Below are 14,275 nucleotides of genomic sequence, written 5' to 3'. Positions count from 1 at the left end.
CAAGGTGCATTGTCACGGCGAAGCTGCATCTCAACAGACAGACGGGCCTGTGGTGAGGGCCCTGACCTGTGCCACCAGGGCGCTGACTGTCTGCCAGCCTCAAGCCTCAGTTTCCACCTGTGCAGTGGAGCTAAGCGCACCCCTTTGCCAGCTCACACGTGACAAATTCTTTCTCATTGGCCCTAGCACCAGGTATTCGGAAAGCCTGGCGGGCAGAGCCAACCCTGGCATAGAAAGCATGGCTGCGGATCTTGGAGCCTTGCTTGCAGGGGCACTGGGCCCCAGCAGGGTGGCGCCTGGGCAGGACAGGGCTTGCACATCCAAATGGGAGCAGCTCAGAGTGCAGGGCGTGGCTGTGCCCTCGTTAGCTCGCGTGTTTGGAGGGGGTCCAGCTCAGGAAGCGGTCAGTGAATCCTAGTCTGTCCGAGCTGGGCAGGCAGCCCCATAGCCGGGGGCACAAAGAACCCTCCCTAGCGCGCCAGCAAAGGGGGGCATTGTTCAGCCAAGGCCACGCCCTGCCAGGGTCCACCTCCCGTTCCCACTCTGAGTCTGACGTAGAACTCTCTGCAGAGCCCGCGGCACCTGGCGGGTAGCAGGCGCCAGGGAGAGGGGCCATGGGCACAATGCCCCTCGTTAGCCCAGATTCCTTCCTGAGCAATCGGCCAAAGGGCCTGCCCCAGAGCTGGTCACCAGCTGGCCTGGTAACCACAGAGTTAACCGCAGGCCTTGCCTGGCACAAAGCCTGGGCGACAGGTTTACCCAGTCCTCCTCCTTCCCGCCCGTAGCCTGGGCAGGACACCATCCCCGCGGGCATCGTGCCACCTGCACTGGGCCACAGGGCCTGGCTGAGAACCAGCTGCTGGAGAAGGTGCCAGTCACAGAGCAGAGGGACAGCCTGGCCGAGTCCCAGACTCCGAGACAGGGGAATGTGACGTCCCGCTCCAGAGAAGCTCTCAGCACTAATGGGAGAGAGCAATGGCCTTCAGGGACCTGAGGTCTAGTACCAGCTCAGCCAATGGCGTTGCTGTCTTAGTCTGTGCCTCAGTTTCCCTGTTGTTCAGTGACTGGCCCGATACCCCATCAAACATTGCCCAAGCCAAGGACGACACTGCACGGGACAGGGGAGCACAAACCCCCAAAAGCTGGTACTATAAAGTCACCAGGGTGCTGGCCTGACTAGCTCAGCGCTGATTTTACCAGCGATCCCCACGAGCGACATCTGCTGACGATGGGATTCGGGCCAGGCTGGGACCAGGAATGCTGAGCCACCGAACGGTCACCTGCCCGCTCGAGCCCTGCCGTGCCCTGGGCTGCGTCATGAGAGAAATCCCATAACACATCAGGCTGTTGTGTAACCACCGACAGGAGGCTAAAAATAGCCTCTCCGGTGCAGGAAATTACCTGGGCAGAGTTACACAATGCCAGGGTCACGGATGGGCGAGCAAGCCCTGGGCCTGCCAAGGGTCATTCGGCGCAGCTGGGAGAACGGTGGGTCCTCTCAGAGCGTTCGAGGTCACAGAGGCTGACCTGAATCCCTGGGCCCTGACTCCGCTCTGCCCCAGCTGGCCACCCTGCTCAGCTGTGACTGCTGCCAGCCACATTGCTAGCCCAGCCCCTTCCCAGGGTGCGAGGGGCCTCTCCCAGGTGGCGTCAGACTGCTCCCCAGCCAGGCATGTGTGAAAGCCCCCAGCACGCTGCATCCGCCCAGGCCTGGGACTTCTGGGCTCAGCCCCTTGGTGCCCTGCACGGACCCTTCCCCATGGCACAGAGGGGACTGCAGAACAAGGCAGTGGGCCTTCCTGTGGCTGCTGCTGCCAGTTCAGTAACAGCTCTGAGGAGGCTCTGGCAGCTGGCCCAGCAGCCCCTCTCGTGGGCAGGCCTGAGGGGTGCTAAAGGGGCTCTTGTCTTACCCCGGTGTGCCCCCCGCCCAGCTGTTAAAGGCACAGCATCCTGCTCAGTGTCTACGCTGGTTTCAGTTTTCCTTCCCACAAGGCAGTGCACTTTGACCAATAAAAGCCACCCGGCCACAGTGCAGAAATCACAGGGCTCAGCACCCGTTAGCCCTGTACCAAGGGAGAGTGGTGTCCTGAGCGCCCTTTCCCAGGGGGTGGGACTTGCCCAGGGACACCCCATGAGTCAGTGGCAGGGCCAGGAGAAGAGCCTTGCTCTAGCTCCTGGCAGAGGAAAGATAGCCCAGTAGCTAGGGCACACACCAACCATTTGGATTCTCTGCTCCGTCCCCGATGCCGAGTGAGCTCTAACACAGGGGTGAACAACTGGGGGGGGCCCAGTGTGATCGGCCCCTCCCTCCCCTCAGCTTCTGCTGTGTCACCAGTGGCTGGGGCAGCTGGTTCCCGGCAGCAGGGGCCAGGCTGGCTGAGGACACTCAGGCTTCTCCCACAGCACCGCAGCCAGCCCGGCCCCATAGCACTTCCCTCATTGCCCAGCGCCCGAGTCCCCAGCCAGCACAAGCCCCCACCTGCATCCCTTCCTGTGGTCCAGCCAGGGCTGAAGGGGGTTTGCTCACCCCACTGCGCCAAACCACCGCTGTGCTGTCAGGTTGTGGCTGCAGCAGTGGAAAGGCACTGGTGGCTGCTGGCTTGTCTGTGACCCACCGCAGACAGGTGTGGGGAAGCTGTAAGCTGGAGCCCGCCTGAGCTAACCCAGGCGGACAGCCCGCAGATACCGCCTGAGGCCTGGGGCCGAGTGATGCAGCTGAATGAGGGGCCTGTCAATGGACTCCACCGGGGCTTTGCAAATGGCCTGACTGGTGGAGAAAATGAGCGGAGGGGCTGGTCTGTGCTCAGCCCTTCAGGGGCCCTTACGAGATGCGGTGAGAGGAGCAGCCACTACCCTTGCAGAGACACCCAGACTGATGTGCCAGCGAGGATGCCTGACCACAATTGCTGCACCCACCGGGTACACGGAGATCCTGCTCTGTCAGGGGCCCCTCGCCATCTGCCGCCTGGCCAGGCTTGACTGGGATTGGGAAGGGCACAGAGGGTTGGAGGGTTGCATGTAGAAAAGGGGTGGGATGAGCAATGGGGGGTGGGAGGGGTGAGGCCAGGGAGAGCTTTGTAAGCTTACAGCCTAGTTCTGACCCACCTCGGCGACGGGGCTTAGCAAGACCCAGAGAGGAAGCCAGCACTGGTGCTGGAGGATCTGGGGGTGCATCGGATATGGGGGTTTGCCGGCTGCTGCCCCCAGGCCTGAGGCAGTGAATGCTGAAGCCCTTGGTTAGGTAGAAGGGCAAGCAGAGAACGTTGAGTTAAAACCAGAAATTCCTCGGCTGGAAGGGTTCAGGGTGAAGTGAGTTTATTTTTCAGACTCCAGAACAAAAGCACGCAAGGGAGAAACCAGAAAGCAACAAAACAGGCTGCTCTACCCCGAGGCCTCCCCACCATTCCACCTCTTCCTGGCCCCTCAGCTCCCTGCCCACTCTTCTTCACCCACCATGCCTTTTAGCAGCTGCAGGCAGCTCCGCCCCAGCTCCAACGCCCACCGAACAGCTGATTCCAAGCTAGTCCCAGGGCTGCTGTGGTAGGAGGGTGCTGAGGGCACCCCTATCTTTCCTTTGAGAAATGCCAGCAGGGGGGCTGTGTGTAGCTGGCACAGGGTGCCAGAAGGGGAGTGTGAGGCTGGGCGTAGGGCAGCAGGGTGCTGTGCACTCGAACAGAAACGCCACTCCGAACCCATACACCTTGCACAAGAGCTCCCTGAGAGAGACACGAGCTGGTGGGCCACCCAGGGGTCACCTCACCAGTGTGCTGTCTGCAGGGCTCAGCTACGTCGGGGTGAGGGTCGCAACGCCTGCAGACGCCAGAGCAGAGCCGAGAGCGCCAGGCAGGTGTCAAACCAAGGCCCAGTCTTGTCTGCACATCCAGGGATGCCGGCAGGGCCTGAATAGGGAGGGGTAGCTCAGTGGCTTGAGCACCGGCCTGATAAACCAGGGTTATGAGCCCAGTCCTTGAAGGGGCCATTTAGGTGCCTGGGGTGAATAGATTTTCTGCCTGGGGTGAATAGATTTTCTGGACTTGGTGGCTTTTTAGGTCTCTTCCAGCTCTATTGTTCTACGATTCTGTGATAGCCCATGTGCCCGCGCTGGCCTCCTGCTGCGCTTGGTGGAGAGCTCCCCTCTGAACAGCGGCACCGTCCCCGTCCTGGCCAGCTCGCAGGAGCACAGCTCGGCCTTCGGCTCCATTCGGGGGTTGCCCTGATTTCCTCGCTCCGTGCTGGGGTGTGTCCTTACCACGGGCTATTTGCATCTTCCTCCCACGTGGCATGGATGGATGGATGGATCCCAGCTTGGCCTGCGGCTGCGCGTCTGTCCAAGAAATGGGGAGATCGCCGGGGGGTGGCACAGGCTGCCTGGCTGGGCTTGGCCGAACTCCCGCACCCCTACAGCAACAGCCCCGGACCCCAGAGCCCCCCTGGCGGCGCAGGTCGGGGTCAGGCGGTTGCTCTGGTGAGTTGCATTGCGGCCACCAGAGGGCCTGGGGCTCCAGCACGGCCCGTGGCGAGGGGGAACCGATTATTATTCCGGCCGGAGCGCGCCGGAGAAGCAGAGCAGCAGCTGGAGCTGGGGGCCAGGCTGCGGCTGCGGCTGCTCTGCCTCCTGGCACCTCGGTGGGCTCGCGGGGCGTTGGAGCTGGTGCAGAGGGAGCGATGCCTTCGCCTTGGTCTCTCCTGCTGTCCCTGCTGGTGCTGCAGCCCCTCGGGGCCATGGCAAAGCCGGGCAGTGCCCCGCTGAGCCAAGGGGGCCTGGCACAGCCTGGGCAGCTGCCTGGGGACAGAGGTGCTCCGGGGCTCAGCCTACCAGCCGAGGGGCTGTTGGGGTCAGCCAGGCAGGCGCGGCACCCAGGGGACGGCCGCCGGGTCCTGCCAGGCACAGAAGAGTGGCTGACAAGGGAGCGGCTGCGCAGAGGCGCTGAGGACGAGGACTCCAAGTCCATCCAGCAGTACATGCCCGGCGTCCGCGTCGAATTCCCCCGACCCATCAACTCAGCCAGCCTGCGGCCCACCAAACCCCTGGTGCTTTCCAGCACGGACCCTGCTGAGCAGCGAGAGGGGAGCCGCACCGCCCTCCCCACGGCACCGCACACGCGGCTGCAGCTCCAGAACCCCCTTTACCCGGTGACGGAGAACTCGTACAGCGCCTACGCCGTGATGTTCCTCTCCCTCGTCGTCTTCGCCGTGGGCATCATCGGCAACCTGGCCGTCATGTGCATCGTCTGGCACAACTACTACCTGAAGAGCGCCTGGAACTCCATCCTGGCCAGCCTGGCGCTCTGGGACTTCCTCATCCTCTTCTTCTGCCTGCCCGTGGTTATCTTCAACGAGCTCACCAAGAAGAGGCTGCTGGGGGACGTCTCCTGCCGCATCGTGCCCTTCATGGAGGTAAGGGGTTGCCAGTAGGCGGCATGTGCCAGGTCCTGGGGTGCCATCTGCCTGGTGCAGGGACCCAGGACAACCCCCGGCTGCCACGTCCCTCCTCGGGATTTCCCCCAGGCCACCCACCAGGGCTCAGGCGCCCAGGTGCAGACAGCACGAGAGGGCCAGGCCCTGAATGGAGCGATCACAGCCCCAGCTCACCTGCCTGTGGGCCCAGGGTACAGGGTGAGCAAAGGGGGGGTGAAATCCCCCTCGTCCTGCCCAGGGCTCCGCGCTCGCTAATGGACCAGAGCCCTCCTCTCAGCACCTCCATAAGGCCTGAATCCCGTCAGCGTGGGCCAGCCAGCCCCCCGGACACCAGGGCCCAGGCGCCACAGGGAGGGCCTTGGCACTCAGCACCCGGCTGCAGTGCTGTAGCCAGTAGCTTGGGCTGCTGCCAACCTTGTCCAGCTGCAGCCGAGTTAACCCCCATTCTACCCCTCTGAATCAGGGGGGCGAAGGGCACAGTTAGACAGGAGAAGCTGTCGCTCACATGAGACCAGACCCTGGGGGGGGGGGGCGCCAGGGGGCAGGGGGAGCTGGGGAGTCACTAGGGTGTAGGGGGAGTCTGTGGGGTGCCACGCAGCAGAGGGAGTTGGGGGGGGCGCCAGGGGGCAGAGGGAGTTGGGGGGGGGTGCGCAGTGATATCAGACCCCAATGGGGCACCCGGGGGCAGGTGGCATCTGTGGGACTTCAGGGGGCAGAGGGAGCTGGGGGGGCACAAGAGGGCAGGGGGTATCTGTGGGGCTCCAGGGGCAGAGGGAACTGGGAGGGCGCCAGGGGGCAGGGGGCGCCGGGGAGGGGGTTTGCAAGGCACTTGGCTGTGCCGGTGACCAGCTGTGTAGCCGGCCCAGCTCCCTGCGCTCGGAGCGAAGGGCCCCACGGCAGGGCCGCCCCATGTCCCCCTCGGCGCTGGCCCAGCGCGCTGGCAGCAGGCGGGAGCACAGAGCCGCTTGCCGGAGGTGCTGCCACGGGGCCTGAGGGAGGGGAGAGCCGAGCCGAGCCGCCGGGACAGCCACGTTTGGGGGCGGGGGGGGGCGAGAGGCCAGAGCCGAACCTGAAGCCCCCCGAAGCTGGCCCCGGAGAGAGGCCAGGGCGCTGGGCTGCAGAGGGAGCAGGTCACAATGCCATTAGCTCAGGCCCCTTCGCCTGGGACCGCACCAGGCAAAGGGAGAGGGGGGCGGGGCACTGGGGGGTGGGTCCCCCAGAGACGGAGCTCCTCACCTGCCTGCAAGCCCGGGAAAGCCCATCCCCCCACCAAGCACCCCCGGCCCTCTGCACGGCCGGCCTGGGCGTCCCTACGGTGTCTGGGCTGGGAGCGCGGGGAGCCTGGCTGCCCCCTCCCCGACAGCGGCGCACGGAGCCGGGGCTGGTGCCGGTGAGGTCCAGAGAGCCGCAGCCGGGCCGCAGCTGTCGCCATGGCGAGGGCGACCGTCGCCCCGGGCTCCCGGGACGGGCCCTGATCGAAGCTGGCTCGCCGGCGCCCCGGCCTTGCTCAGACAATGGCCGAATTGTCCCGTCGGGCGTGGGGCTCCTGCTCCCCAGCAGCCGGTGTCTTGGGGAGACGGTCTCCGCTGCAGGGCAGCTGCTCGATTCCCGGTGCCCTGTGCCTCGGGGCGCCAGCGCCTGGGGCTGCACAGTCCCCACCCACAGTGCCTGACCGTGGGCAGCAGCCCCCCTGGCTGAGGAGCCCTGACATGGGACAGCAGAGCCCCCGGAGGGCCGTATGGGCTCCCTAGTCATGTGAGGGGCTGCAGCCAGATCACAGCTGGGCCTCTCCGCTGCATGGGGGGCCCAGAGCTCCCCTGGAGTCATGGGCCTGGATCCCCACCAGCCATGGGGCAGCTGCAGCCTCCCTGGGGCGAGCGGAGCCCTGCGGCCACGCTCCCGCTGGAGAGCTGCCCTGAGGCGTCCACGCTGTTCCTGCTGCCCCACCGCAGCCGCTGCCTGCGGGGCGGCAAAGGCCTCCTCCGTCCCAGGGCGCTTGGCCGGGAAACCCCCTCCCCACAGCGCAGCCCCCAACCCTCTGGCACGTCCTTGCACAGCGGTGCCTGCGCTGAGCGGCCAGGCGGGGGGCACCTCAGCGTCCCTGCTGGCTGGGCCACGGGCACTGCCAGGCTAGGCCGGCGCCGGCTAACGCCTGCCGTCCCCCGCATGGCCTGTGAGCCAAGCCGCCTTCTCCCGTCACCGGGGAGGATTTATGGCCAAGGCAAGTTCAAGGCCCACCCCCGCTGCCCCACGGCACTGCCCCTCCTGTCAGCCGGGCCAGGAGATTAACACTCTGCTGCAGCCCCCCTTCTCCTGACCCCCTGCAGCTCAGCCGCTGCTGCCCACGGCCCATCCCTCGGCATGCGTAGCACAGGGCAGGGCCTGGCTCTGTACAGCCCCTCACACAGCGTGCTGCCGCCTGTACTGGTTTGGCTCTGCAGGATGGGGCTGGGCCAGGCGCTGCTGCCTCGTGCAGTAACGTGGGGAGAGGTGACCACGTGGGCCTGCTGGGGGGATCCCAGCCCTGCACTCATGGAGCAGGGGGCTGGAGGTGGCTGCGGATGGGGAGGGGGTGCGGCCCAGGTGGCAGAGCTGAGCTGCGAGGCAGGCAGGGCCGGCAGCCCGCGGCCAGGCAGTAGCAGCAGGAAGGACAATGGCCGTGGTGTTCGGCTGTCAGGCTGACGCGGGCGTAGCATGCGCTGGGATGGGCACTGGTGCACCCGTCACCAATCGCTGTGCTGGGGCCACCCCAACTGGGCACTGGGGTGGGCGGGGCTCACAGGCCGTGCCAGGCCTCTGGCTCACCCTGCCACAAGGGCTGCATCTGGCCACGCTCCCACCACCTGCTCCTGGTGGCACCTGCTAGAAGTGCCAAGGCCCTGGCCAGAGCTGGGCCTTTGGCAGGCTATGGGCTGTGCAGTGCTTGCCGGGGCGGAAGTAAAGGGCCTGGATGGGTTGCTGGGCCTGGCAGGGGATCAGCGCCTCCAGAGCGCAGCTTGCAGCAGCTCAGAGCAGGGAGGTGCTGCAGCAGCCGGCACGCTCCAAGGCTAGACCCCAGGAGCTGAGAGGGGCTGCCCTGCCGAGCCTGCAGCGCGGTGGGTGAGAGCAAGAGACATCCTTCTGCTGGCTTGTTCCAGCCGGTGCCGATAACAATAGCTGCGAGGCTGCGGCAGCCGGGGCTGGCTGAGTCCGGCCGGCCCCTGGCGCTCCACTCGGGCAGCTGGGCTGGTGATGCTACCCGCTCGATGCCAGGAAAGGCCAGGCCCTGGCAGGGGGAGAGTTGGGGGTGCAGGCCAGAGCAGAGGCATGGGGGCTGGGCTCCCATGTCCCAGCAGCCAAGAGCTGCTCCCGCTCGTTGCAGCTGGCGGTTGTGGCTTCGGCTGCAGATGGGAATGGCCAACTGGGAAGAGATCAGGCTTGGTGCAGGTGCAGCCTGGGGTGGACACACCGGTTCCGGTTCAAGAACGTGCACCTGGGGGGCGGGGGCTGCACTGATGTGTCCCAGTCTGGGGCCAGGCAGATCTAGTCCACCTGGGGCCATCGCTGGGGCTCGGTGGGGTCCCTAAAGGCACCGCTGTGCTCCCAGCTTGAAGGGGCCCCCCAGGCGCCCCAGCTGTGCTGAAGCTGGCGTTAAAGACAGCCGCACGCACCCAGCTAGCCAGCCTGGTCCCATCCCGCCAGCCAGCCTGAGCCACCTTGCTTGGCCTGGCACGAGCCTGTCTGCCCGCACTGGGAAGTGCCCTCGCGAGAGCTTTGCTTCTCTGGGCCCCATGGAGAGCACCACGTTATCTCTCTGGCTGAGTTAGACCGGGGCTGCGGGGGGGAAGTGGGGGGGCAATAGGCTGGGAGAGGGGTGCACCCCCCCCGAAATACTGTGGGGGCCCGAGCTGTGTTCTGCTGCCCAGCGTGTCCTGTCCTGCGCAGGCCGGGTGGGACCAGGCAGGGCCGCAGGAAGGACTGGGGGTGGTGGGCTGGGGCGGGCTCAGCAAGAGACATGCCCCAATCTCTCCCTCCTGCACCACTGCCCTCACCCCCAGTGACTGCTTGCCACTCACAGGTGTGTGTGTGTGTGTGTGTGTGTGCGCGCGCACAGCGCCTGGCACAAGGGGGCCGTGATCTGGTGTGGCCACCACCGTCACACCATGCCAGCAGCGGGGGGCGCGGCCAGGTTCAGAAAAGGGCGACTAAGGTGATTAGGGGCTTGGAACGGGTCCCATATGGGGAGAGGCTAGAGACACTGGGACTTTTCAGTCTGGAAAAGAGGCGATTGAGGGGCGATATGATGGAGGTATATAAAATCATGAATGGTGTGGAGAAAGTGAATATAGAAAAATTATTTACCTTTTCCCATAATACAAGAACTAGGGGACACCAAATGAAATTGATGGGTAGTAGGTTCAAAACTAATAAAAGGAAATTTTTCTTCACACAGCGCACAGTCAACCTGTGGAACTCCTTGCCCGAGGAGGCTGTGAAGGCCAGGACTCTATTAGGGTTTAAAAAAGAGCTCGATAAATTTTTGCAGGTTAGGTCCATAAATGGCTATTAGCCAGGGGTAGAGTATGGTGCCCTGGCCTTCAGTACAAGGGCAGGAGATGGATGGCAGGAGATAAATCACTTGATCATTGTCTTCTGTTCTCCTCCTCTGGGGCACCTGGCATTGGCCACTGTCGGCAGACGGGATACTGGGCTGGATGGACCTTTGGTCTGACCCAGTGTGGCCGTTTTTGTGCCAAGGGCTCAGTGACCTACACAGCAGGGGACTGGCAGGGAGGTCCAGGAACATCCTGATGGTAGAACAGCCAGTGTAGGGGTACCGGGCACCCTGGGGCACAGTTGGGCCAGGTGATGGGGGGGAGCTGGCAGGAGGGCGGAGCGCTGGACGGCAGTGGGCCTCACTGCTGCCCAGATGGGCCTGTGCCCGAAGCACCAGGGATGTAACGGTTTAAAAGTACCGAATGCTGTTTCTAGAGAAGCGGCTGGGCCGCTGTTTGCTGAGCGGTGAGAATGTCCCTGGGGTGGGGGGTGTGCGAGAGGCCACGGCCCTGGCAGGGCTGTGCCTGCGGCTGGCACAGCGCCCAGCTCCGGGGTACGGGGGTGGCTGGTGAAGGATGAAGAAAGAGGCTGATAAGATGGGGAGCGGTCAGACGATTTGCACGCTGGGAAGTTGGCGGAAGCCCCCCTACTGCAGGCCCCTACTCCAGGGGGACACCAAGCAGCGAACCCTGGCCAGCGCCACCGCGTCTCAAAGCCGTGCAGGGAGCCGGTGGCACTGCCCACAGGAACTCTGCTTGGATGTGTGAGACAAGGGAGCAACGGCCATAGACCCAGTCACAGAGAGGCTGGCGAGGTCCTGTGCCTCCATCCCCAGCCCCAGGGAGGTCCCCGGGAGGGGAGAAGTGCAGCCGCAGGCTCAGGAGGAGGCACCAGAACGGGCTGCAGCCTGGTGCACTCGAGGCCGGCGTGTGCCAGGTTCTCCCTCACGCCGTAGAAGGGGCAGGCATTTGGGGTGGGGTGAATCACGCCGGGCACGCCCCCGTGCTCATGGCTCCGGGAAGGAGCTGCCAGCTGGCGTCCCTGCGGCCCCCGGCACCAGGGCAGAGCAGCGACTGACCCACTGGGTTCCTCACCCTGCGGAGGGGTCAGAGAAGCGCCGAGGGGGAAAGGCGCCTTGGAGCGAGAGACACAGGGAGCTCGGTCTGCGTAGTGCAGCAGAGACGGTTGAGGGGTGGCTCAATTCAGCCGCAGGGGTGGGGAGGTGGGTAGATACACCACATCCTAATGGGCTCCTCTGTCCAACAGCCAAAGGGCCAAGACCAGCCGGGGCTGGCCGACACGAGCCGGCTGGGACAGCTGTAATTTCACCAGGAGGGGGATAACCCTGGAGCCGCTGACCATGGTGGTGGCAGAGTCTCGGTCCTGGTAGAGGTGTTTCTGACAGCTGGGCAGGCCTCCCAGTGCTCCCTTCCAGCCTGCATCCCTGCTCCAGCCGGTCAGGGACCGGGAGGTGGCCACGTTCTGAGCACGAGGGCGGTGGGCCAGGCTGCGAGCGAGTGGCTGTGCTGGGGCAGGGGCTGCCGAGCGGCGGCTGCTGCTTATTTTCATTCCAACCCTCCCACAACTTGAGGTTTTATTTCTTCCCAATTGTGTCCTCTTCCTCTGGCAGGCGGGAGGGCTTCCTGGGCTTCTCAAAGCAGCGGAAATGCCCTGGGGCTGGGTTGGCTTGTTCAGCACATGAGCCGCCCGAGAGCTGAGGCCTGGTGGCCGGCGAGGGGCTGGCTGGTGTCTGAGGCACGCAGCCACTCCTGAGGCTGCTCCTCTGGTTTTCTGCTGCCACTTGGCCTCAGCGAACTTCCAAGGCCTGCTCCCCGCCAGGCACGCTGCGGCCCCTTGTAGTGCCCGGCTGGAAGGTGCAGTCACTTCCGTCCCTGGCTGTGGTCACCGCTGCAGCACTTGGGATGCACAGTCACGCACTGCCGGGTTTGTGGCTGCGCTTCCCCTGCCCCCAGGGCTTTGCGCCCACACCCGCAGGCTGGGCTCTGTTGGGATGGGGGTGGGTGACTCCTGGGCGGTTGCATTAGAAATGCAGCGTTTTGGAACTGGGAACTGGGCGCTCAGGGGCAGACGGGGCAGCTTTGGGGCATGAGCCCCGGGAAGCCCTGCAAGCTCTGGCTCAGCAAAGAGCTGCCTTGCAGACTTCCCTCTCCCGGGCTGCAAAGAGCCGTGCGATACCACCATCTCCCCTGCAGCGCACCCAGTGACCCCAGCCTGTCTCTGCTTTCCATGTCCCCAGGTGGCTTCCTTAGGGGTCACCACCTTCAGCCTCTGCGCCCTGGGCATCGACAGGTTTCATGCCGCCACCAGCCCCCAGCTCAAGGTGCGGCCCATCGAGCAGTGCCAGTCCATCATTGCCAAGCTGGCCGTCATCTGGGTGGGCTCCATGACTCTCGCGGTGCCGGAAGTTCTCCTCTGGCAGCTGACACAGGACACGTCTCCTGTCTCCGGGGTGGTGACCGAGTACTGCACCATGAAGCCCTCGGCGGAGCTGCCTGAGTCCCTCTACTCTTTGGTCCTCACCTACCAGAACGCCAGGATGTGGTGGTACTTCGGCTGCTACTTCTGCCTGCCCATCCTGTTCACCGTGAGCTGCCAGCTGGTGACCCGCAGGATCAGCAGCACCGAGAAGGCCGAGTGCCGTGGCTCCAAGCACGGCCAGTGTGAGAGGCAGCTCAACTGCACGGTCATAGGCCTGACGGCGATCTACGGCCTGTGCGCCGTCCCCGAGAACGTCTGCAACGTGGTGGTGGCCTACCTGTCCCCCGACATGGCCAAGCAGACCTTGGACCTGCTCAGCCTCATCAACCAGTTCTTCTTGTTCTTCAAGTGCTCCGTGACGCCCGTGCTGCTGCTCTGTCTCTGCAAGCCGCTGGGGCAGGCCTTCGTGGACTGCTGCTGCTGCTGCTGCGAGGAGTGCAGCCAGGACCTGGCCTCCAGCGAGGGCAGCAGCTCTGACAGCAAACTGAAGACCGAGATGTCCTCCTCCATCTTCTTTGACAAGCCCAGAGAGTCGCCTCCCCCAATCCTGGCCCTCGGCACTCCCTGCTAAGCTTCGCCAGCCCCGGGAAAGTGGTAGTGATTGTTCCTTTGGCCTATCCCAAGACTTGCTTAGTCTCAGCATCTGCACAGGCATGACGAGCGGAGAGGGAGCAGGGCACTTCATGCTGCCATGAGCTTGTTTGATACCCAACCAGGGTGTTAGTGCTGTCACCAGCTGATGTGGCTTCTTAGGCAGCTCTCCAGCCTTTGCTGGAGGGTCACCAAGGCCATAGGCATCTTCCCTGGCACAGATCCCAGGGGTTGCTGGTTGGGGTCAAGGAATGGTCCCACCAGCCGCACTTCAAGGGCTGAGAGTTTCCATGGTGTCTCCTAGAGGACGTAGCGACTATTAACCTGTCCGGCGTCTCCTGCAGCTCTGGCCTCCTTCGCCCCAAGTCCCACCTCCAAACGGGGACGTGGCTGAGTGAAGAGACTGCTGTAGGATCTAAACTCCCCCTGTCCACGTACCAGGTCCTCAATAAATGGCTAACCCGGGCGGAACGCAGGGCCAATGGCGAGGCTGGTCCTTTGATGCGGTCGCTCCTGGCTGGGCTCTCAGCTGCCCAGCTCACAGGCCTCCCATGTGTGCTCACTCCACCCCAGGCAGGGGCTGGGCGTGTGACGGGAGACGTCAGTGAGCTGGCTGGGGAGGCCCTGAGGCTGGGCACTGAGGTCGTCTCGGCTCCCACATTCCTGGGGCTGGCAGGAACTGGCCCCGGGAGTTGCTGGCCCATTGGGGGCTTGCTGGAGTGCAGGGTGCTGCTCTTCCATGGGGCGGGCCCCGATGCATCCTGGACGCCAGAGGGGCAAGGAGCAGCTGGTGCAAGCTGGCTGCATCCCCGGCTGGTTCCGTGCTAGCGGGAGATGTCCCTGAGCCACAGCACCGTGGCGTAGTGCTACAGCCCCAGGGCACAAAGCAGCCAGACGGAGCCCAAGGATCACACCCCCCTCCAGTCTACGGCAGAGGGAGAAAAGTACCAGCCCATCAGACCCCTCCCAACCCCAATCCCACTGGGGGGGCCGAGCTGGACCTACCTTGGGGGGAGGGCCGCATAACTCCAGTGAGCAGAGGTGGTTAGCCCCCAGCGCCCCCCCCTCAGCCCCATGGCAGGGCTATGGGGGGGAGCGGAAGGGGGGCTGGGCATTCCAGGGGGGAAGCTCAGGGGTTAGAGCTTAGGGGGAGCACTTAGGGGCTAGGGGTTAGAGCTCAGGGGGAGCACAAGGAGAATTACACAGGGACAGGGGTTCCAGGGAAGGTGTG

At 64.5% G+C, this 14,275-nt stretch overlaps 1 protein-coding gene across 1 annotated transcript; it reads left to right on the top strand.

The window, feature by feature from the left end:
- The first annotated feature begins 4,561 nt into the window (after positions 1-4,561).
- On the top strand, positions 4,562-13,368 carry GPR37L1 (G protein-coupled receptor 37 like 1). Its single transcript, XM_074977588.1, has 2 exons — positions 4,562-5,397; positions 12,212-13,368. The coding sequence occupies exons 1-2, from the start codon at positions 4,666-4,668 to the stop codon at positions 13,022-13,024; spliced, it is 1,545 nt and encodes a 514-aa protein (XP_074833689.1). The 5' UTR covers positions 4,562-4,665; the 3' UTR covers positions 13,025-13,368.
- Positions 13,369-14,275: the final 907 nt, after the last annotated feature.

The sequence above is a fragment of the Carettochelys insculpta genome, chromosome 26, assembly GCF_033958435.1.
Source record: "Carettochelys insculpta isolate YL-2023 chromosome 26, ASM3395843v1, whole genome shotgun sequence".
Lineage (NCBI taxonomy): Eukaryota > Metazoa > Chordata > Testudines > Carettochelyidae > Carettochelys > Carettochelys insculpta.
The sequence above is the reverse complement of the archived record's forward strand: the minus strand, read 5'-3'. Positions and strand labels throughout refer to the sequence as shown.

Coding starts and splice junctions, on each gene's coding strand:
- GPR37L1 (XM_074977588.1), top strand. CDS start 4,666: ATGCCTTCGCCTTGGTCTCTCCTGCTGTCCCTGCTGGTGCTGCAGCCC. Junction 5,398..12,211: donor GCATCGTGCCCTTCATGGAG/GTAAGGGGTTGC, acceptor CCATGTCCCCAG/GTGGCTTCCTTAGGGGTCAC.